Genomic DNA, 24,202 nt, shown 5'->3' with positions numbered 1-24,202 from the left:
CTGTTCTTGGATATTTTGGGATTTTCAGTCCTTTGCCACCCATGTGTGTAATTTTCAGCTACTTTGTTTTTTCTTGTGAATGGACACAGTGAATACCTGGCTATCAGTGCTTTTAAAGCCTTACTAAAGCATTGAGTAATAAATAAATAGGGCTGTTTTTTTCTCATGTTGCTACCTCCACATGCAACATTTTGTGATGTCTCGAACAAGGTGACAGTTCTTAAACTTTTGGGGGTTTTATGCTTCCTGTACTACTTGTGGCATCCTCAGGCAGAAAGCACAATACCCAGAGCAAAGCAGCAGACTTTTGAACTGGGCTAACTTGGATTCTTCCCTTAGTTCTCTTGCTGCAAAGCACGTTCTAGTTACTCCTCACGGTTAAAAGCTTGGAGGCACAATTACCAGCTGACACAGCTCCCGTGTCATTTCTCTGTTTTCCCAGATGTTGAAATAATAATGCAGTGCCTCATTCCTGGAATGATGACCGGGAAAATGCTCACCAGCTGCATGTTATACTGTGTTTTCTTCAGTGTTCTGCAAGTCCAACAAAACTACAGTTCAGTAAACTCTTGTTCCCTGACTGCAGCATGGCCATCCGCACATGTTGTTGCAGCCTGTTGGGTGTTTATTTTTCCATAGGTAAAAATTAGAAGTGCTTCATTTTCAGTTATTAGGGCTAAATGATGAGGAAACACATGGAAAAGTTCCACTGTATGTGATAGAAAATGTACCTTAAAAGCGAGAGCGTGGCTGTTTATTTTGGAAAACTGGTTGTCCGTACTTTAAATTCAGGAAATGTGAGTGTGTACTCGCACAGTTGGATACAGCCGTGTTTACTCTGCATTTCTGAAATTACAGTGACTGTATCCAACCTGTTGTGCAGTATCATGTGGAGTCCCTGGTGCTGCGTATTGCAAAGCCAACGAATTGTGTTCCTGGGACACCCAGCATCCAGCAGCGAGCTCAAGGGAAAGCCCTGCAACGTGCTCCCTCAGTACCGGAGCCAGAATCCCGCTCCTGCGGCAGTGCTGTTCTCGTGTGAGCCTTCCAGCCGTTAGAGCCTTCCGCTGGGATAGCGCACAGCTACTGGTTTTCAGCCTGCCTGGGACAGGTTGAAAGCTTAGGGAAGTGAGTGGTTCATCTTTTCTCACAAACTTGAATTCCCTGGAGACTTTAGCATCTTTTCAGAGGTACTGAGAACCCTTGGGTGTCATTGGAAACCAGGGGCAGGTGTGAATAGCACCATTTTCTGCTACACAATAGAGATGATAAAAATCTACCCTGTGGGGGTGTGGGTGTGTGCATGCACACACATATACCTATGCACATCAATAGGTATTTTTAATTAAAAATAGAATTAGACTCTGTTCTGTTTAAAAAAAAAATGAACTCTGTATATCCGTGTGTGTACAGCTGTCCCATTCTTGTGGTGAGGCCAGTTTTTCCTGTTGCTTCAGAATAAGTTAGAATGTCACATCAATCTACTCCCTGTTTTCCAAACTGGACTGGTATTATTCGGCTGTGTGTTAATAAATGATTGTTGTTCTCTTTTAACAGTTGTAGTTCATTCTGGTCTTAACTATGCAAAATGGAAAGATACAATGAGTTACTCTGTGTGGCCTCTCTGATGGAGCTTAACAGCGATTCTGTTGATTGGAAATCTCATGGGTCATTATAACGTGTTATTTGTAATTGTATGTCGCTAAGAAATTTTGAATGACAGTATGTTTGTTTATGGCTGAGATTATAATTGTGACTGTATCCTTGCTAGTGTTACCAGCATTTAATGTGAGTTGGTGGGTTTCCTTGCTCAGGCTGTAAATGAAAGAATTGTCTTCATATTTCATTTTCCTCTCTATCAGACAGGATGCATTCCAATCTGGCCGTGCATCTCTCAGAGCCCTTCCTGACTGACTGTACCAGATTAGAGATGATACCCCAGTGTCACCCAGTGGAGGAGCTTTTGTCAAGGCGACGATATCAGGGCTCTGTGACAGGCACTTTCCCTTCCTGTTGGCCGAGCAGCTGAACATCAACTTGATCTTGTAGTTTCTGTTTTGCTGCATTACGAGCAGACAGAAGGGGGGGAGGTTCAGTCTCCCATTTCCCCATGTTTTTTGGTATTTGTCAGACAGCTGAACTTCTGGCAGTTCAGGAAATATTTACACTTTATGCTTTCATGTACCCTGAAGGCTCATTTCATCAATAATTCAACTGTGTTTTACTTGTGCAGTTTGGGGATCAAACAGTAATTATCTCTGTGTAACACGTCATTCTTCTTCTGCCTGTAGAGCAGAATGTTTTCCTAGACAAAGTGTCGTGGTTCGGGAGATGAAACTCCCTGACCTCTTTCTGTTGTTCTCATTTTATATGAGGTGTCTGCTGGCTGCTTGGTAAGGAAGTAATAAATATGGCCTGGAGCTCTTTCAAATAATTAGCCAATCACCAGCATACACCTATTTAATGTAAACCAGAAACTTCAAGTAAAGAATATTTGCAGAATTTTTAAACAATGTTCCTTTAGCATTTAACATTTTGAGAATGAACAGGTAAGTCTTGAAGTCCCGTTTCAGTTAACAAGTGTATCTAACCAGTGGGTGAGTGGGGCTGAGGAGAACAAAGAACAAAAAGCTGTTTACCCTGCCCTTGAGAGCTTTGCCTGCATTCGGAGTTGCTCGTGGTAGTTGTGGGAAGAGCCAAACCGTTGGCGCCTGAGGCACCTTGCACATTAATTTGTCCTCTGAACAGCGATTATCTTAACAGTTCTGGGGTTTGCTTTTACTGCTCACTCTTTAGGTTGGGCTTTTGAACGTGATTTTTCCCTTGGTTCCCTTTGTGGCAGCCTTCAAGAAGAAAGGGTGTGCTGGCGGGAGTGCTGGGAGGGATCTTGGAGCCGAGGACGGCGGTGAAACAGCCCGTGAAGGCTTATGAGCCTGACAAGGCTGTGACTGGAATGCCTGCAGCTCGGCAGTCGGGTCTGGAATTTACAGCTGACGTCACGGGCGGTGCCAGCGGTGCTGATGGCTCTGGAGGAGGGCCGGCGGGGGCGGGGCGGCGCTGCCGCGGCGGGGGCCGCCGCTGGGGAGAGCGGGGCCGGCCCGGGGCTGGGCTGGCGGCCGGGCTGGGCGGCGGAGAGCGGCGGAGCCACCGGCTGCTCGCTGGGGGCTGCTGGGGAGCGGCGGCCCCGGCCCCGGCGGCGTCGCGGGGCTCCCGGCGGGCGGGCGGTGCCGGACTCCGCTGCCCGGGGTGCGGGCTGGTGCCCGCGGGGCAGGAGGAGCCGTCGGCCGAGCGGGAGCGCCGGGGACCGGGGCAGGCGGGGCCGCGGTGCCCGCGGCGGGACTGGGGCAGGGGCGTCTTTGGGCCTCGGGTAGCGGCGGGGGGGGCGGTAGGCGGCGGCAGCGACCGTGCGGGAGCCGCCCGGCCCGGCCCGGGTGCGGGGAGGGGAGGGGCCCCCCGGGTGGCGAGCGGTTTCGCTGCGGGTGTGGAGCGAAGGGCGCGGTAGAGGTTTCCGCGGGGCTGCCCCGTCCGTGCGGGCCAGGCGGTCTGGGAGCCGTTCCGGCTCGGCCCCGCTCTCTCCCGAGCCAGGGCCCCCAGGGGTGCGCCCTGGGGCTCCGGTGGCTTCGCGTCAGGGTCGGGACGGGCCGTGGCGAGGAGTGAGGCGGCTCCGACACGGCCGGGCTGGAGCTTGGGTCAGCCCGTCCTGCTCTCTCCGCCTGGGAGCCTTGTGGGGGAAAAAACAGCTTGTCCCGCGCTTTTTTCTTTTTCTTTTTTCTTTTTTTTTTTTTTTTTCTTTGATGACCAAAGGACGATGGCTTTGTGCTGGCATCAGAGCCGATAATCCCGGGAAGTTTTCATTCCCGCTGAGCAGTGCTTGCACAGCGTCCGGGTCTTTTCTGCTTCTCCCACTGCCCCAGCAGCGAGCAGGCCGGCCGTGCGGAAGAATTTGGGAGGGGACAGAGCCGGCACAGGGGGCCCCAGCTGACCGAAAGACTGTGCCGTACCGTGTGACGTCATGCTCGGCAGTAAAGAGCTGGGGGAAGAAGAAGGAAGGGGGACACGTTGGGAGCGGTGGCGTTTGTTTGCCCAAGTACCCGTAAGGCGTGGTGGAGCCCGGCTCTCCTGGAGGGGGCTGCACGCCTGCCTGCCGATGGGAAGGGGTGACTGGAGTCCTTGTCTCGCTTTGCCTGTGTGCGCAGCTTTTGCTTTGCCTCTTAAACGGCCTTTATCTCCACCCACGAGTTCTCTCACTTTTACTCCTCCGATTCTCTCCGCCGTCCCACCGGGGGGAAGTGAGCAGCGGCTGTGTGGGGCTGAGCTCCCGGCGGCGGTTAAACGGCAACTGTGCCGACGGCTGCTGTTCCTGCCCAGAGGAAAAGCCGGCAGGGGATTAGGTGTGGAAGAGGCGCGGGCTGTTGGTTTTGCTGTTCAAAGTGCAGACAAGGATAACGAAGGGGTTATGACTGCGAGGGCAGAAGGAGGGTGGGGGCGCTTTGGAAGAAGCCCCGGGCTGCGACACTGCGAAAGTTGGGCAAGTTCCTCCCCGCGGGGCAGGGGGAGGCTGCAGCCGCTCGCCGCGACCCTCTGCGTGAGAGCCCGGCCGGGAGCCGCTGCGCCTCGCCTGCTCCTCGCTGCGGGAGGAGATGCTGCAGCCCAGGAGGTCCCGTCGGGTCTGGTTCAGCATCGGCTGGGGCAGAGCCCAGGCGCTGACGAAGCTCCTTTCCCCGCGGCGAACGCGCAGAGACGCCCCGGCCCCCGCGGTGCTGCCGCTGGTCGTGTCCGTCTGAGCGAGAGGGGTGCGCAGCGCGGTTCCCGGGACAGAGCGGGCCCCCGGGGAGCCCCTGCTGGCGCCTGGTCTGCCCGTGCGTGAGCCGGGCTGTGCCGGCGAAGGACCGTTTGAGAGAGGCACCTCTGTCTGTCAGGGATTTGAACTCTCCCTCACTGTCAGCAGTTCTGACTGAAATAGCGGAGCTGTTGCGTTCCAGGGTGCGGAGCGAGGGCCGCGGTAGCTGTCTGTGCTGCCCCGGGGAGCTCCGGTGCTGGTTCTGCCGCCCGCCGCGGTGGAGCTGCGGGACCGTCCCCGCTCCGCCGAGGGGAGCCTTGCCGGGCCGGAGGCTGAGCACGGGCCTCGGGTGCCGAACGGTGGGAGGAGTGACAGGGGGTCGTGGCTGTGGAACGCTCCAGCCCCCGCAGCCCAGCCCCCGCCCTGCCGGTCTCCTCCCTCCTGCCCTGCCCCGCCCGCCCCCGCGCTCCCAGCGGAGCCGCAGCCAGCGGGGACTCGCCCGGCGCCCGGCACGTCCCGCCCGGCGCCCTCAGCCGCCGGCCGGGCTCGCCTCTGCCGCGGGCGGACCGGCCCCGGGAACGGCGGGGAGCGGGGGCGGGAGGCGGGGACGGCAGCGGGACCCCCCGAGCCCCGCGTAGGCGGGAGGGGCCGGCGGGAGCGGCTGCCGTGAGCGCTCCGCTCTCCGCACGCCTCCGCGGGGCGCGCTGGCGCGGGCGGTTTACAGGCAGAGAGCGGGGTGTCTGTGAGGGGCCGAGCGCGGTTTGGGGGGAGGTGGCAGCCGCTCCGGCCGGAGTCGGTCACTGCCGAGCCGCACCGTCCCGGGGGAGGGGCGCGGCGGTGACGGCGGGGCCGGGGCTGAGCGCTGCCGCCGGGGCGGGCGCTGGGACGCGGCTCTGTCCCCCGGGCGCTGCGGGGGTCCCGGCTCCCGGCTGGTCTCCGCCGGGCGCAGGGACCGGGAGAGGGTTTGGGGACGGTGGGCGATGCCGAGCTGCCAGGTCGGAGCCGGGCGAGGAGAAGGCCCGGTCTCTCGCTGATTCACGTCAGTCGTTGCCGTTAAAAGGATTCGCGCCTCGGGGTGCGAGCCCTCGGCCCTGCCCTCTCGGCGTGTCCCCTGAGCTCGGCCGTCCCTCGGCCCCCCCCGAGCGGGAGCGCGGCCGGGGACGGAGGGGAGCGGGCTCCCCGGCACCCCGCGCCCCGCAGGCGCCTTTCGGGTGCGTCATTAGTGATAATAATATCCGTTCTTTTTGTAGCGAGATTGAGGATGGATGGGGGAAAGCGATGGGAAATAATCGCCTTTTTCCGGTGGAAATAAGGAAACGTGAAAATCATGCACTGGGGCGCGGGGGCGGGGGGGAGGGAGGGAGGGAGGGAGGAGAAAAGCGTTTGTAATTTGAAACAGAAAGAAAAGGCTTTTATTGGGAAAAATACGTCTCTAATCAAATCTGTCTAAACTAAATGCTGTCTACAAACCAGAAGTCACCAACCAGCAAAATGTATACGCGCTCAGTTCGGTTTCCCCTTAGTTTCATAGTTTTGCTTCCGACTCGAAATTTCCAAGTGATTACCGCTCCCGATGTCAAGGCTGAAAGAGCATTTTCTGTAAACGTTCAGTTTATAAGTACAGGGAGAAACACGTATTTGGGGATCCTGATATTCAGGCGAAGGCGCCAAGAAGAAACCGGCTGCCGGCGGCGGAAGAACAAATGAACGGGAGAGAAAGATGCGGGGGATGCCCTGCAAATAAAGCAATCGCTACAGAGATATTTAGATGTATTTAATGGGATGCGTTATTCAAAAGCCCTGCTGACTGGTCTAATCATTTAGAATCGCCTGTTTTCCTAAAAACTTTACCAAATATTTACACTCAATAAACATTAATCGATTAACAAGCCGGTCATGCTCTTACAGGACCTTTCCTGCGGTCCCGCCATCGTGCTGTCCCCGCACGTCTCCACCGTTTTGTCGTTTTGACAAAGTATAACCGGAGCCCTTCAGGCGGTGGTGTTTATAAACCGGCTCATCTGGGCTCAGAGTGAGTCTCTCCGTCCATCCACATCACCAGATAGAATAATAGTAACGAATCAGACAGGGAAGAGCCGGGCTGAACCACCGGCCTTTTCCCTTTTTCCCCAAGGGTACTGAAGTCCCGAATCACCAATTCTTCTGACTTTCTGGCCGTTGATCCACGGAAATTCGTAGTTCAATGTCAAAGGTAACAACAAAGCATTATTCGACTGTTCGACAGCTGGAGGAAAAGGGTAACTCCTGTGTACGAGCTGCTGCTGAGCTTGGCCAGATTGAGGGGAAAAAAGGGCGAACAGCCCGGCGGGGTGACGTCAGGCGCACCCAGCGCGCTGTCCGGGCTCCGGGGCTCCTTTCCCGGCGGGCCGGCAGGAGCCCCGGCGGGCGGCAGCCGCTGCGCTCTCTCCCCCTGCGCAGCCCGCGCCCTCCCGGCCCGGTCTCCCGCTCTCCCCCGCGGCTCCTCTGGCTGCCGGTGGCGGGACCCGGCTCCCACGGCCGTTCCCGGCTCACTGTCCCGGGCAAGGCCGGCACCGCGCGCGGGCTCCGGCGGCGGATCCCGCTGCCCCTTCCGAGGCGCGGTGAGACCCGAGTCCTCCGGCCGAGGCGGGGGAAGCCGCGCTCGGCGCCGCTCCTCGGGGCCGGGCCGGGGGCCGGGTGCGGAGCGGAGCGATGCTCTCCCTGAGCCCGCCCGGGGCCCCGCTGCTCCTCCGGCCCCGCTGCCAGGGGCGGCCCGGAGCCCCCCGGGAGAGCCGAGCGCTGGGCGGGCGGCCGGGCTGTCCCCGCCGCTCGGGGGGAGGGAGGGGAGCGGCGGGGCTGGCGGCGGCCGAGCTCCCGCGGGGGGACCCGCCCATCCCCGCCTCCCCATCCCGGGGCCGGGCCGGCGGGGCTCGCTGCTGCCCACCCTGCCCTCCCCGGGCGTTTGCGGGGCGGACGGACACCCGCCGCCGGGGCTGACCTGTGCCGGAGATGCTCCCGCAGCGCCCCGGTCCCGCCGTGCCCAGGGCGGGGGGGCTCTCGCCCCTGCAGCCCCCGCAGCCCCCTCTTTTCTTTGCCCCCCCCGGCGCCGCCGTAAAAGGTGGAGCTCTGCAGGGGGCGCGGGGGGGACGGGCGCGGGTGCCCCCGAGGGAGAGGCGACTGCTGCCGGGCGGCCGCTGGCCTCCCCGGGACCGGCGAGGGGCCCGATCCCGTCCGGCCGCGACTTCCCAGCCGAAGCTCTCCCCTCCCGCTGGCAGCGCTTCGCCGGCGCTGTCGTGCCGACCCGGCGCTCCGCTGTGATGAGCTTTAGCGGCAGCGGCGCTTCCCCGCCCGCTCGTCCCCTCTTCCCGGCCCCGCCGTAGATTACCCCGGGCCGGCCCTGGAAACGCCTGGAGGGGCAACGGCCGGGAGCCGGGCCGGGCCGCGGAGGGTGGGTGGGCTGCTGCGCGCCCGATCCCGAGACAGCTCCGGGACTTGATTTTCGCGGGGGCCACTGCCGCCGCGGAGCCCGGGAGAGCGGCGCTCCCCCCCTCCCCTCCTCGCCCCGTCTCCCCGGCACTGGTTTCCCCGCGGGAGAGGGGAGCAGTCGGGCCCCTCTCCCCTCTCCCCCGCGCCGCAGCCGGCGGCCCCGCGGCTCCCCGCCCCCTCGCCCCGACCTCCCCGCTCCGCTCCGCTGTGCCCGCTATCCGGGCCCCTCCGGGAAGGGGCTCTGGCCCTGTTGCCCGGGTCCTGCCGCTCCGGAGGAGGGCAAGGAGGGGCCGGGGGAAGGAGCAGGAGCGGCGAAAGCGGCGTGAGAGGGAAGGAGGACACTGCCCCTTCCCGGGCTCTCTCCCCCCGCCCCATGGGCAGAGCCCAGCTCGGCCAAGGCACGGGCGGGCCGGGGCCGGGCCGGGCGCTCTGGGGGTTCCCCCGCGGCGGCACCGCCGCCCGGCCTGGCAGCCCCTTCCCGCGGCCCCCCGGGGCCCGACGGCGCCGGCCCCGAGCCGAGGGAACCGCGCGGCCGCGCTCCCGGCGGCACCGGCAGCGCGGGCAGAAACGGCTCCGACCGGAGCGGGGCGCCGGGCGCGGGGCCGGGGCCGCTGCGGGGGCGTTTGCCCTGCGGGACAGCGGCGGGGCCGGGGGCTGCGGGGCGCTTCCCTCCCGTGAGATACGGGGAGGAAACTCTTCCCGGGAGGGCGGCGAGGCGCTGGCACAGGCTGCCCGGAGCGGCTGGGGCTGCCCCTGCCTGGCAGGGCTCCAGGCCAGGCTGGACGGGGCTGGGAGCGACTGGGCTGGTGGGAGGTGTCCCTGCCCAGGGCAGTGGGTGGCACTTGGAGCCCCTTCCAGCCCAAACCCTTCTGGGATGAGTCTGGGAAAGAAGCAGCGCAAACACACTGTAAGCACCAAACTAGTATATGTTAATCCAGCTTTGTGATGGGAACGTACACTGCAGCCTCTGCCTTCCTCAGTCAGTACACATGGATTACATCAGCTGCATACATTAGGGAAAAAAATCAATGTCAGACTGGTGACTTCAGCTCTGTTCACTGCACAGATTCATCCAGGAAATGTGTCTGTTCTGCGAGGGAAACAAACAAAAAAGGACAATAAACCCAGTAAATAAACCTCACACACAAGTCCTTACACCAGAAAGAAAACAACAACAATTCAAAGCAGAAGAAAAATGTCAAGTGATTCAATCTTCTGGGGATATTCTAAAACCTGATGCTTTGGGGTGGGAATTAGCTTTGTATTTGTTCTGGCACCATTTACTCCAAAATATACCACACTAAAGCATACAGCCCTAGTGGGGGGGAGGGCGAGGAACAACACTCCAAAACCAACAAACAAAAACATGGCTCTGCTTTTATTCACTTAACATCCCGGGGAAGTTAGATAATGGAAAAGTAATTCTGTGGAGCCTTGCTAAGTTTTAATGCATTTGTAATCATTAATTATTCTTCCAATACATTTAATTTCTTCACAGTGAATGTGAACAGTTTAAACATCTTGTCTCTACAATGGAAAAATCATATGTTTATCACAATTATTTGTCAATATTAGAAAATTGTTTACTCTTCCTCCATATGCAATCTCTCCAAGCGGGCAGAGAGATCATTCTTTCTGGTCTAATTCTGTTTAGGATGACTGAACACCTACACAGAACGTTAAATGCTGCTTCCAAAGTGCTCTCAAAATATAAGTAACCCTCTTCACCACCTCTTGAGTGGGTAAATATTGCACCTTTTTTTAAAGGGAGTAAATAATGTCATTTAAATCTGTTTATGGTAGTGTAACCCAGGAAAGATCTCAAAGGAACTACTTTGGTACACAAGCAGCAGGTACCCAGAACATGGCTCAGCCCAGTGGGGTCGGTAATTTTCAGGAATTCTGACTAATTGTGATTATTTGAGTGTTGGATGCAGTTCACTGGGCTGCAATGAAGAGAGCTCACGCTTCAGTTACCACACTGACCTAACTAAAGCTTCGGACAGTGTTAATCCGCAACTCGACCAAAACCAAACGGCTTTTTTCCAGTTTTTGTTCCCACTTGGTCCACTTTGGGAAAAAGGCCACTTTTTTTTGATTTGAGGACTTGCCTTTTCCTGAGCTTCTTTTTCCTGGGATGAAGGCAGAAAATTTTTTCTCATCTTTAGAAAAGGCACCCAGACAATGTGGGCTCAGAAGGAACTTGTGTACCCCTTCAGTACTGCAACTCGTGATGCCTGACATTCCTGAAGGTGTTACAGATTATTTATTTGTTTATTTTAACCTGGATAATGATGATACTGGCCACTAGCTCCTCCTCACCCATGGTCTTTATACTACCTCTAAAGTCAGGATCTCTTGAGGTAGAAAAGAAGAGAAAGAGATGAGGAGATTTACACTAATCAATTTCCCTAAGTCAGAAATATCTTTTTCTTTTCTGACTGTTCTAGTTACACCTATAGCTCTACTAATCAGAAAAATACATTTCAAGACGTCTCACTGAAATCTTCCAGAAATTATCTCAAATTTATACTTCCACGAGGTAAAGGGTTCTCGCTCACCACCTGCAGCAAAGCTCACCACCAAAGCGCACCCATCTGCCTCTCACAGGACTGTGAACTCCGCTCACAACTACAAGAGCTGTTTCCATAGCAACAAGCGAATTGTTCAGGGTTACAGATGACAGAGCTCCTGCATCCCTCTGTCAGCAGGCTGACAAATGAACCAACAGAGCCTTCAGTCAAAAAGCTGCCTCTCAGACCGTGAGGGACAAAAGGGGAGACGTCAAGTTTCTGAAGTAAGTAGGAACACAGACAGCAGGACTCCAGAAGACCTGCCCTGGACCGTGGAATCCATCACCTCCACCTGCCCCCAGCATCTCAGGTGACCAGGCCCAGCATTCCCATCACACAGTCCTCAAACTCCACCTTAAACACGGACTTTGGCTTTTCCACCCACTCCAGCCAGGCTTTTGCAGTTCAGGCTGTAAACGAACCACCAAAGCCACCCACCTCTGTCCACACCAGCGTGCAGGCATGTCAGCAGGCCCTCTGACACCAGGCTTTTACCAAGAGCACCTTTGCAGATCTCGCTGATTTCCTGCAGCCACAGTCACTGCCCTCTGGTTTGCCCTGACCTGGAAGGCTTTGGGGTGCTGCCTCCTCCGTTGGGGTCAGGGCTTCTACTTCCACGCTACCAGAAGTCTCATGTGGTACTTCCCTGCTGGCTGCAATACTAAGGAAAGTGGGAGGCTCTGGTTCTTTGGTGGTCTCCATGGGTTTTTCCTTTGACGTTTTCTTCTCTGTCGAGCCAGATCCCCGCTCGCGGTGCCTGGAGGCAGTTTTGTTCCTGCCCGGCCTGGCCTGCGTAGCTTTGGGCTGTCCCCGCTCGGGACGTCTGCTCCAACCCCTTGTTCCTGCTCCGCGGGCAGTGAGTCTTGCTCCTGCCACGACGAGGCAGCTGGTTGCTATTCCTGCCCCACTTGAACTGGCCGGTTTGGCCCCTGCCCCAAACTGAGGTCATCCAGTTTTCCCAGTGTCCACTCAGGGCAGTTGGTTTTCCTCCTGCTCAGCTCAGGGCAGTTCGTTCTGCCCCTGCTCCACCCGGGGAGACTTTCTTCTTTTTATCCCCTGCTGGGGCATCCCGTTTGGCCACAGCCTTGCTCGGGTGCCTTTTGCTCATCGTGTCCCCCTCGGTTCTTCCCCTCCCTTGCTTGGGGAGGCTCCTTTTGCCCCTTCTCCACACAGGCTGCCTGGATTTACTCCAGCCCTGCTCCGGTGGCTCTTTATGCCCCTGCCCAAATCAGGGTGGCTAGCTTTGCTCCTGCCCCACTTGAGGCACTGAGTTTTGTCCCTGCCCTGCTCCCGCCCTGCTCGGAGTGCCATTTTTTGTCCCAAAAGCCTCATTTTTATGCTCCAGACCCTCCTTTTAGGGTACAAACTCCTCCCTTAGAGAACAAAGCTTCATTTTCTTCATGTCCAAAGCCTCATTTTTAGGGTCCAAAAGGTCAGCTTGACTTGCAAAATCTCACTTTCAGGCTCCAGAGCCTCGTTTTTAGGATCCTGCCAGGCATTTTTAGGGCCCAAGCTGCATTGTGAGTCCAAACCCGCATTTGGAGGGTCCAAATCCCTCTTTTAGGGCTCAAAGTCTCAGTTTGAGTTCTGAAAGACGCATTTTTACGGTCCAAACCCTCCTTTTAGTGTACAAGCTTCTCCCTTAGGGCTCAAAGCCTCATTTTCTTCATGTCCAACGCCTCAATTTCAGCACCCAAAGACCCATTTTTAGGCTGGAAAGCCCCATTTGTAGGGCCCACATCCTCCTTTTTAGGCTCCAAGCCTGCCTTTTAGCACCCATAGCCTTTCCCCATCTTCCTCCTCCTCACTCTGAAGCTTTTAACGCCACAGCCCTGCACACAGCAGAGCAGCAGCGCAGCAATTCTTGCTGCACTCCAGAGCTCACCTCAGGAAGAGCCATTTGAATCTCTCCACACTGACTCCCGTCTCTGCTGGATCGCATCAATATTTCGTCACGTGAAACCAGCTGCACCCAGGGCACCTCATCCCGCTGCTTCTCCCGCTTACAAAACAACAGGAGCTGCAAAATGGTGTCAGAATGAACAGTCCCGAGCCATGAGCATTTTTCCCCGTTATCCAGGGTATCAGGTGGCCACCAACCATTCCAATACAGAATGAGGGGGGGCCCAGACATACACACACACAGAGCCCTGCAATCAAAAGCTGGTTGGGGACATGGGGAGTGACACACGTGGGACACGGAGGAACAGGAGGGGACAGAGACACAGAAGTGAGTTTATTGCTTAACTCAGCGAGCGCTCGGCTGGGACGGTCACTGTCCAGGCACAAGCACCTTGTGAACAGCTGAATTAATTCTGCGGTTCCTTGCTGCAGGCAGCGTTCAGGCTTTAGGAGCCTTCATCAGTTGCTTCACACCTTGATGTGGACGACTCAAGGCAGCAGAGCACCGTGCTACAACACACCACTGAATTTCGCCTCGGTCCGGACTACAGCTGACCACAGACCCCCCGTTATTGCTGGGTCTCCGTCTGTCTCACCGCTTCAATTACACTGGAGTTGCATAAAACCCGGATTGTGTTTATGCCTTCCCAGCCTTATCTTCCTCCCCTGATGCTCCTGGTTTCCTAAAATACCTGTCAGCCTAGGAAAGAAATCGTGTGTAAAGACAAAGCTTGATTTGAGGTTATGCTCCATGCCCGGTGTCACTTCAGGACACCTCTCCTAATGAAGCTCATGGGTCACGACCACCTGGACCTGCATATGCAGACAGCGAGGAGACACGGCCAGAAATGAGAGCTTGGCCCTCTGAAACTCCACAGGGCAGAGCTGTGAAAGAGGAAAGAGCAGGTGAGTGCGATGGCTCAATGCTGACCTCTCCGTAATGTACTCGTTCGGTTGAAAAGGTTGGGAAAAATGCGGCTCAGCCCCTGTTTTTCCCCAGTGGGACATGGAAAAAAGCGGGTCCTGATGGGCAGACTGTAACTACGACCTTCTTCAGTGGGGTGTGAAGCAGTTACGCCTGATCCAACAGCGGCGATACCCTCCGTCTTCTGCATTTTTCTATCGGTATTTAGGCAGACGTGGACACACGCATATAAAATTTCTCACCAGTTATGTCAAATCTGAACTGGTTTCTGCAGAGTTATTATTATGCTGAAGCTCAGACATACTCTGACGGCTTAGAGGTCTTGCAGTTTCCAAACGGACGAATGGGAAAGAAATCAGCCAACCTGGCCACTCCTCAGAATTGCTGCCCAGATACACACCTGCATAAATCAGCATATTGTCCCCAAAGACACTTCAGAGAAGCATTTCCTGATGGCAAGAAAGAAATTACCTTCCCTGATCAAACTATGAAGAATCATTTAGGGATGGGCAAGAAGAAAGTGTCTTTCCAGACAGCGCTGCTGTTCATATCCAGCGGCTTTACCTCTTCAGGTGCCCGAGGCTGCTGCTGGGAGAGGAGCAGTTTGGGCTCACTGACAGAGGCAGGGTGTGGTGACAGAGCCAGCTCGAGAAGTTCACACTGGAACATACTGCACTGTAAACATGGATGTAATGCTGGAAAGTTGGATTTTGATGTTTTTGATAGCTTGGAGGAGACATAAAGGCTGAATAGCCGTGTGTATTTCCTCCTACCCTAATCTGAGGGATTTTTCTCGCTTGTGCATAGTTCTGGAGAACATGGGAGAACCAAGGTGGTGCGGCAGGCAGGTCTGACGGACAGCTGATAACTGAGAGCACTCAAAGCATCACAGTTTACACTCTGCTTGGCCTGCTGCAGCAATAGACTTAGTGCAGAAGAGGTGTGGTAGAGGCTCTCAAGTATAAAGAAGTCAGGTCAGTTTTGCAGAAACAGGTTTTTGAGTACCAGCCAGCTGGGATGACACTTAACAGGCTTTACACAAACATCGTATTTTTAAGTTCTTCCTTCATTTAGGCTTGCATATTGAATGTTTTTTCTGAGATTAAGCTGAAGCCTATATATAGTCCTTAATTTATTTTTTTTTTAATACTTCTACACATTTCTTTAATGCAGAGATGGAAACAAAACTATGGAGCTCAGTAATGGCCAGAGAGAAGTACACACATCACAGTTCAAGAGACAGGAGCACCCAGAGGGTGCTGTCACGACTGTACCTGAAGGGACAGCAGGAAAGTACGTACGGCTCTGGGAGAGTCATGGCCAAGGATGGTGATATCACCAGGGGCACCGATTGCGGGTAACGTCAAAACTGTTGGGAGTGTTGGCACATCAGCAAAAAGAACGTACATTCCTGTAAGCAAGAGGAGAAACCCCTTTAAGCTTGTTGTGTATATATTGTTTACAGTTTTCCTGAAATAAATTTGTTTTTCAGTGGGTGTCAATCTATCAGAGCTTTTCCTATTTTTTTCCCATTTCTACTTTTAAGCAGCAGTTTATTGGTTCAGTGTTCTGTCACATGTAGTTTAGAGGGTCGGGTTTTTTAAATCCTCAGCTGTCAGTGGGAATCCATCAAACAGCTGTAGATTACCTTCTTTCAGACACCTAAGAAAAAAGAATCTTCAATCCAAGGTAAAAGGTTGTGCTGTTGGAATCCCTGCCATGGTGAAATACAGCAGGTGGCCAGCTTTAAGCGTCTGGGTATCAGCTTACTTGTTGCTTGACTTCCTCTGCAGTTCGCCTTAGGCGATTCTTCTTCCCTCAGAATCCCATTTTCTCTCCCTCTCACAGTCAGGAGGCAGCAGCATCAGCAGACCCCAAAGTCTGCTCTGCCAACTGCTCCTCTACGTTCATGAGGCCAGGACAGGGGAGACTGGGGGACAGGTTCATGCTCTGAGCTACTCAGAAATGTGGGAGGAAACACAGCAACAGCACAGCTCATCTCACCCCGTTCTTGCACCTCACGGGCACTTTGAAGCTGACTTGTCTTTTAAACTCCCGCAGTACCTACAAGCTCAGTGCTGCTGCCAGTGTCTGCTCCAGCTCTCCAGTGCAGTGGGTGCTGGGAAATGTCACTCTCTCACACAGCGGAAGGCACTCGCTTTCTTCCCCTTGTTCCCGCGCTTCTCCTCCGGGCAAGCGAGCTCTGCCCTCCCTGTGCCTGCGCCTTGTTACCCCAGGGGCACCCCAGCTTGCAGCAGTGAGACCTGCGCTCACTCACAGCTGGGAGGGGCTTGGGGGGGCGGGTGGGCAGGTCCTGGCACCCCTGAACAGCAGCTCGTAGGGAACGCAGGGCTAAGTCCCTTTCATGAGCATTGATAAGCAAGTCCTGTTTTGTTTTGGTTTTTATTAAATGAAAATAAGGAAAGAGAGACATTCTGAAGCCAGCACGCGACAGCTCTACTGGGTGTTTGCACCAGCACACGGCACGTGTCTGATTAACCCCAGAGGGTGCCCTAAAACTGTGAGGGGGCCCTTCCGCTGCCAGCACAGACAGGCCGGCCACCCCGCAGCAGCCTGAGCAACACGCCTGAGAGCAGTTTTGCACACTTCTTTCACCTGATCTTGAGGGAAGAGACGTACATAAGGGTATGTGTGTACGTGCGCAGGAATGGGCACACGCCGAAACACAGGAGGTTCCCTCTGAACATCAGGAAACACTTTTATACTGTGAGGGTGACCGAGCGCTGGAACTGGTTGTGGAGTCTTCATCGTGCCTGTTTTTTCCCTGATAATCTGGGCAGCGTTCTCTGTGGGGAGACCGAAAGGGGCTGAGCCGTAAATGGAAGGGAAATACTATGTAGGAGTAAGTCAGAGGCGACCTTTGGAAGCCAGCCAGGCACGGTTGCTTTGGTTGGCGGGAAGCCGTGGGAACGTTAACAGTTACCAGGGCTCGCAAGAGGGTCTAAATAAGTTTGTTACTAAATAAAGTATCTCCGCTGGGTATAAGTAGGTTGTTGCTAAATACAGTATCTCAGCTGGGTATAAATAAGTGTGCCTGCTGAACAAAGGTGTCTCAGTGTGAGCTTTCACCTCAGCCTGAGCCCGTGCCTTCAATTGCCACAATACCACACTAGTACAATAGAGACATCCACAAGAGCCCTGACACACGGCAGCAGGAAAGGAACACAAGCTTGCAGGCGCAGGCTGAGAAACCTCCTGTCTACTCCAACACGTTCCAATGAACACTGCAGCTCCCGGAGGAGGAAGGAGGTGCAGGGACACCCCAAACACATCCACCTCATCACGACTGAAAACAGAAAACACAGCAGCAATACAAACATGTTCAGAACAAAGGCAGTAACACTCCCCTACCCCCAACGACTCACTCCCAGTTCCAGAAGGGTACTGCAGAAGTCTGTCCCCAAACAGGCCTGAAACACAAACAAGAGTGACAGCACAGTAATGAAATGGTCACCTCCCCTCCAAGCCTTCTAACAAGACACTAGAACAAGAGTGCCCAGCACCAGCTGTTTGTCTGTTTTGTTCACAAACTGACTCCTTGAGACGCCCCTCTTTCATCCTACAACAGAAATCACAAGCTTGAAGTTCTGACACCCAAAGAAATGACGGAGATGGAACAGGGACAGGTTTCAACGGAAAGATCCGGCTCAATAAGAAGGCAGCTCGTCCTTTTCTAACTGCTGGGAGTTTTGGCATTTTAGCAAACATTTTAAGGAGCTATTACTAAGAGCAAGTGAAAAGTACGTCTTCAGAAACATGGGTATGACACCTGCCAGGCAGTACCTATCCAGATTATTCACAAAAATTTTGGTCTCGAAATTTTCATCAGTTTAAAACCTGTTTCCCCAGCCTGACTTTGATAGATCAAAGCATCTATTAAACAAAACAGAGCCCCAAGAATATCGCACAGCGGTGCACTGCAGAGGTTAATTCCACTTTGCCTTCAGAACATGTTCTTTGGTGGGTTTTACGTGTGTCTCAAATTCAACTGCCCGCACCTTCAATTCTGGAAAATACAACAAGGCAAACAACCCAGGACAACCCGGGTTTCCTTTCAGAGTTAAGACACAGGGGCAGCTCCCCACAGAAACAAACCAACCCACAGTGGAGCACCCACCGCACAGAGGTGTTTTGTGGGAGCCCCGCCTGCACAGCGCTGATGCAGCCCTACATTTCTCATCCCGATATCCAGGACGTGTTCTGGAGGAAGGGGTGCCAGAGCCTGCTGCTGACTCTGCCCGGGAGCAGTTGCCTGCAGGGGGTCGTCCCACTGCTCATACCGAATGTCACAGCCCTGGCCCACCCGCACGGCGCTTCCTCAGGGCAACAGCAGTGCAACCACTGGGAGAGGCCGATGCTGGAAACGGGGGTGTTTCAAACATTGCACAGAACAGGGGTGTCGCAGAAATCACCAGATTTAGGATTTTAGAATACTGCTTAGAAGTCCCCTTACTTTTCCCATTTTGATTTGAATATCAAGAATTCTAATTAGTGGATATTAGTAGGAGAGACTAATGATTATTTTGGGAAAATAAGTCTCAAACGGAATAAATGATCAAATTGTCTGTACTGCCAATGCTGCTAGGATACTCCTGTAAAGTCCCAGACCTGAGGTATTCATTAACCAATGATCTGTTAGTGGTTAGAAACAAGGATAATGTGTTGCAGTCCAAGATGTCTGCTAGACAGGATTTCTGATGGTTCCCGCTGTGTATAATCTTTGAATCGTGACCAAAGGAGGTACGAGCCAAGAGCCTACGAGCCAAGGAGATGTTCCTTGACCAAACATGGTCGATTCGAGGAGTGGTCAAGACCTCCGACTCACGGACCACCTACCCAAATTATACCCCCTACTCACAAGGGAACAACAGAAGACCACGACAGAGGCTCCATGCTAATTTGCATCAGAAGTGAGAGAAGAAGAACCAATCATCGAGAAAAGGATAATGAATACGCATTGTATAGACTGAATCTGTATGAATTCAATGTATAAATATTTGTTGATTGCAATGTGCAGGCGGACATCTTTGGGAAGGATCCCATGTCCCTGGTGCGCATCGTTAATAAAGGACGTCTCTACTGATCTCACTGTGTGTAGAGGAGTTTTTCTTAACCACTGCAAATTGGCAACAGGGGCGATTCTTTTTCCATTGAAAATGTTAAGAAATGAATAGTCTCAAGCAGAGCACAAAGTGATTTTCAGGAGTCTGTCACCTATCAGCTGGCTGGCGATTGACCACTCGTGTAACACGAGGATGGCATATCCAGTTTTCGTAGAACTTTAACAGCAAAATAAGAACACAATAAGACACTGTACGGCCCCTCCCATGACAGCCCATGCAGGGCTCTATTATAGGAACCACTGCCCCATAGGCACCCCACAGACACCCCGTGTGAGGGGCCCTATAGGCACCACCCCCTCATAGGCACCCCACAGACACCCCATGCAGGGCCCTCAAACGTCATAGGTGCATGATACGTAACGTAACACACATGTCTTTTTTAAATAATTCTTTGTAAGGGCATAGAGAACAGAATGTGAAGCTGTAGTTTCATGAGTTTTGACAAATCCATAAGGAGGAAATGATAACACGAGCGTTTGTTGCTATTGTTCACTCGTTAATTAAATGGAGCTGAAGTTGAAATGGAAGCAAGGATGAGCCGTCTTCCCACCAAAGAACTCACTAGGCCTAATTAGGCTTCTCATCCCAGAGCTCGTTAGGCTGCTCTAGAGCAGACACCGCCGCTTTCAAACGGCATCCAGCCCTTTCACCAGGACAACCCTCCCTGCCGCTCCCCGTCCCCTGCCACCCCCACAACAGCTCTGCCACCGCCCACCCTGCGTGTCACCCCTCGCCCTCCCCCGCTGTGCTCAAACCCGGACCTCCGCTCTCCCGCCCGGCAGGGAGCGATCGGGCCCGGCGGCGTCTCGCCGCCCGCCGCAGCCCAGCCCCGCCTCAGGGCGCCAACATGGCGGCAGAGGCTGCCCGTGAGGGCCGCGGCAGCCCCCGCCCCCGCCTCGTCGTGATTGGCTGTCATGGGAAGGCGGGCCGGCGAGGCGCTCGGTGATTGGTGGCTGGTCGGGGAGGCTGTTCTGGCGCGCAGCGGTCCTCCAGGCTGCTGCCACGAGGCTGCCGTCCGTCCGTCCGTCCGTCCGTCCTCCGCGCTGAGGGGAGGCGCGGCCCGGCCCGGCCCCGGCAGCGTCGGTAGGTCCGTGCTCCAGCCTCTTCCCCGGCGGTGGTGCTCTGGGGCCGGCTGGGAGGGAAGGGGCAAAAAGGGAAAAAAAAAAGAAAGGGCGAGGGCGGCGGTGAGGAGAGACCCAGGGGAGCCACGGGGCCGGGCAGCGGCTGGGGAGGGGAGCCGGGGCCGGGGCAGGCGGGGGGTCACAAGGGACTCGGCGGAAAAGAGAAGCCATCGCTCGGGGGCGCGTGGCTGGGGAGGGGGTTTGCGGGGCGGGAGCGGCGGGTCCGGCCGTGCCGGTGGCGGGGCGGGAGGGGCGGAGCGGCCCTGGGGCGGCGGGGGGTGCGGGGCGGGTGAGCGCCTGCTGCGGGGAAGGGTCGGCCCTGCGGGGAAACGGGGGTGCGTTTGGGGGGGGTTTGTGTCTGCCCGCTGCGTTTTACTGTGTGCCGGGGGCTGGGAGTGACCTGCGGGGCGGCTCGGCCGCGGAGTGCGGGGGTGCGCCGTAGGGAACTTGCCTTTGGGGTTTTTTAAAGTCACGGCACCCTCGTGAGTGGAAGGGAGGAGTTCTCCTGGGTGGCTGACGGTGATGAGGAACTTAACAGAAGAAAACTGAAAGCTCTGTGGTGTTTGAATTCTGAGATGACTCCAGTGGCCTTGATGTTTTTAAGTTCTGACCGTGTTGTTACTAGGAAATAGTGTTGAGAAGATGTAAAAAGTAATGTTTGTGTTCTGCAGTGTTGCAAGTGTGACGAGTCCATTTGTACGTGTTATTTGTGTGTGTAAAACGTGCAGTTTGTGGAAAGCTCTAGCATTTGAAGAAGGTTCAGGGAAAAAGACACTTTAATTGTGTCTTGGGATGTTGTCAAATACCGAGGTTTTAGGCTAAAAATACCTTGTGTTGATCTGTGTGTATATTTTATAGGCAAGTAAATCAGCGTTGATCTATTAAATACACTCTCAGTTAAATAACGACAGAATGACTGTGATTGAAGTTGATTGTATAACAATTCCTCGCTTCTGGTTCTAGTTGCCTTAAATGCTGCACTCCTAAAAGCTCTGGCACCGCCTCTGTGGGCGATGAGCTCAGTGCCACAGGGTCCAGTTGCTTCTCCTCCGGTGATTCCGCTGGTTTAGGCAGACGGTTTTGTGAGAGGCTTCTGTGAGAGCTGTGTAGAGCCTGTGTGTGCTGTGCAGAAGGGCAGGTGTGGGGGCCCGTACAGCGGAATTGAAGAGCCTTCCTGGGAGGTTGGCAGTGGGTGGTTTTAGTATAATCTGCCGTGTGTTCTAAAGGTTTTAACAGCCCCCTCGATATCTGATGGGATAGCTAAAAGAGAATAGTTGGGCTCAAATGACAAATGAATCCTGGAATGTTACCGGCCCTGTGTTTTCCTCTCGCTGAGGATAAATATCACTGCCCCCTCCGAAGGTTTTGTTCAGCCTTGCCAAAACCATCGGATGACAAACAGTTACTAGAGATGAGTTTGCAGATGGTGCTAGTAGGAAGGAAGCTTTCTGAAAAAGGAGGTACCTGTAGTGTATGTCACAGTGTGAATTGTACTGTTTCAAAAATAGTCGTGTGTATGTGTTTTGAGATGGGAAAGTAGAAAATATCTGAAAATATTCTTTTTGAAATACGTGATATGCTTTAGTCTCTGCAATATTAGCTAGCTAGCCTTATCTTTGGTAAACAAGAGTGTGACCCCCTGCCCTTGGCAGGGCTTAAGTAGGGTCTTTATCACTTGAAGGCCTGCTTCATTGTGCTCAAGTAGGGTCTTGATCACTCGAAGGCCTGCTTCATTGTTTTAGGTGAGATGGGGACGGGGGAGGAATTGTATTTGTGCAAGAGACCGCGACCACGGAGGGGGATGTTGCCTTGAGCTGTGGTCGTGGGGTGGGGCTGGGGGGGTGTGTGGGTACGAGACGAGACACTGCCCAGCTGTGGCTGAACTGCGCACTCTGGAGGACGGGTTCAAAAGGACAGTCATGATGAAGACTATCGAGGAACTCTTACTTCCTCCCCAAGACCACCAAAAGACCCCCGAAGGGGAAGACTGTGCCTGCGCAAGGGGGAGGAGATCTAATTGACATCCGAAGCGGGACAGAGTGATAAATAGGTAAATATGTAAGTTTTGTTGCTTTAAATAGGACGCAATTACCGCGGCTCGGGGTGCAGCATCCTTAGGGTACCTGACCCTCGCTGCACCCAGCGCTGCAGAGCTGTAATAAACAGACCTGCTTCACCATCAGCTTGGGTTGTGGAGTTCTTTCGCAGATCTGTTCAATGACAGCTTTTGAAATCCTCAAATGCGTCTGAAGTGTCTGTGGGAAGTTTGAGATTTCATTTAAAATGCGGCTCTACTTTTAGCTTCAAATTTAGAATTTGGGTTTGCATCTGAGCTGCCTGTTTCAGAGTGAGCCTTTTGGTTCGGTTTTTACCTCACCTTTAGTCTTGGGGTTTGCATCTGATCTGGCTGTTTCTGGGTGAGGTTTTTGGTTCGGGCTTTAGCTCACCTTTAGAGTTTGTGTTTGCATCTGACCTGCCTGTTTCTGGGTAAGCTTTTTGGTTCGGCTTCAAGCTCACATTTCAAGTTTGGTTTGCATCTGACCTTCCTGTTTCGGGGTGAGCCTTTTTGTTCGGTTTTTACCTCCCCTTTAGAGTTGGGATTTGCATCTGACCTGCCTGTTTCAGGGCGTGCTTTTTGGTTCGTGCTTTAAGCTCACGTTTAGAGTTTGTGTTTGCATCTGACCTGCCTGTTTCTGAGTGGGGTTTTTGTTCGGCTTTTAGCTTCAAATTTAAAGTTTGGGTTTGCATTGGATCTGCCTGTTTATCTGTGAGCTTTTTCGTTTGGCTTTTAGCTCACCTTTAGGGTTTGGGTTTGCATCTGAGCTGCCTTTTCAGGGTGAGCTTTTTGGTTTAGGCTTTAGCTTGCCTTTAGATTTTGGGTTTGCATCTGACCTGCGTGTTTCATGGTTAGGTTTTTGGTTCGGGGTTTAGCTCACCTTTTAGAGTTACGGTCTGCATCTGAGCTGCCTGTTTCAGGGCGAGCTTTTTTGGTTCGGCTTTTAGCTCACATTATGTCATTTTACCTTTAGACTTCGTTGATGTCTTTTTATGTTTAGATGTTACATAATTATATGTTTATATATTATGTTTTGGTTTTTAAGTCTAGACTTTATTTTTTATAATTAGGTATAGTTTTTAGGTTTGGGTTTCAGGTTACGATTTTATATCGTTTTAGGGTTAGGTTGGACGGGTGGAATCTGTCGAGGCACAGGCTGCTTTGCCCAAGCCCAAACCCCTGGGGAAATGGAGCCGAGGCAAGAGCAGAGCTCGCTCCCGCTACAAACTGCAAAGGGCACGAGAGTCCGAGAGAGCCAGGGCACAAGCAGCGCCTGGGAGGTGTGAGAGCCGCAGGCAAGAAGCTGGCCAGAACGGCCCAGAGGAGCCCTGGCAAGGGGCCGTGCTGCAGAGGAAGGCAAAAAACCCCGGGGACACTTGCTAGCCCACCTCGGGGGTAAAAAAGCCTTCCTCCGCCCAGCTGCAGGGCCCGAGAGGCCATTGTCGTGGGGCAGGAGCAGCAGGCAGTGACCCAGCCAAACCGGAGCAGAGGGGCCCTCACAAGTGGTGGTGCTCAGTGCTGCAGAGGAAGGCAAAAAACCCCCAGGGCCCAGTGCCAATCTGCCGCGGGGGAAAATTCCTTCCTGACCCCAGCACTGGTGATCGGCTGCTCCCTGAGCATGTGAGCATGACCTGCCTCCTCCTCCTCCTCCCACAGGCTGGTCGCGCCTCCCAGGAGGTGCCTGACCCCTGCTTCTCCCTCAACCTGGAGCCACCTCCGGGGCTGCCCAGAGCGGCCAAATGCCCCCGGCCTGATCGACCTCGGGGGCAAGAATCCCCCTCCACCACGCCTGGCAGGGCACCTGTGGGTGCTCCAAAGCACTGGCACCCCTGCCAGCGTGCCTGCGTCCCCCTTCTTACTGCCGCTGCCCCTGGCTCCGCAGGGGTGAGGATGGCGAGCTCCGCAGTGCTCCTCCAGAAGGCATCCCCTTGCCTGGCCGCTGCTCTCCAGCTGGAAAGGCCCGACAGCCCTGGGCACCTCCGGCTGTCGCTGGTGGTTCTCCTCCCCAGCAGCCCCGTGCGGCCTCCGCTCGTCCTCCCTCAGCCCCTCCAAGCCATTCCGCCGGCTCCTCAGGGACCTCCTCGGGGATGTCTCCCTTGGGCTGCCCGGGCCAGCTCTGGCAGGGACAGGGCAGGGGGCTCCCTTGATCCTGCCCCGGGGCATTGTGCCATGGGGGTGATGCAGCCCCCATGCACCGCCCCGCCCACCACCCCTCTGCCCAGCCCCCTTCAGCGGA

General features: G+C 54.8%; 1 protein-coding gene across 1 annotated transcript in view; it reads right to left on the bottom strand.

Moving 5' to 3' along the window:
• The window catches only part of LOC147412574 (M-phase inducer phosphatase 2-like), a 35,637-nt gene extending 15,932 nt beyond the window's left edge, over positions 1 to 19,705 (bottom strand). The window contains exons 1-3 of the mRNA XM_086481222.1: positions 19,551 to 19,705; positions 18,881 to 18,945; positions 17,638 to 17,672 (exon numbers count right to left, since the gene is read on the bottom strand). Of these exons, the coding sequence (XP_086337348.1) occupies positions 17,638 to 17,672; positions 18,881 to 18,945; positions 19,551 to 19,705 (255 nt within the window). The remainder of the gene's footprint in view (positions 1 to 17,637; positions 17,673 to 18,880; positions 18,946 to 19,550) is intronic.
• Positions 19,706 to 24,202: the final 4,497 nt, after the last annotated feature.

This window comes from Leptosomus discolor, unplaced genomic scaffold (genome assembly GCF_034619465.1).
Source record: "Leptosomus discolor isolate bLepDis1 unplaced genomic scaffold, bLepDis1.hap2 HAP2_SCAFFOLD_112, whole genome shotgun sequence".
In the NCBI taxonomy this organism is placed as follows: Eukaryota; Metazoa; Chordata; class Aves; order Leptosomiformes; family Leptosomidae; genus Leptosomus; species Leptosomus discolor.
This window is presented reverse-complemented; position numbering and strand designations above follow the sequence as displayed.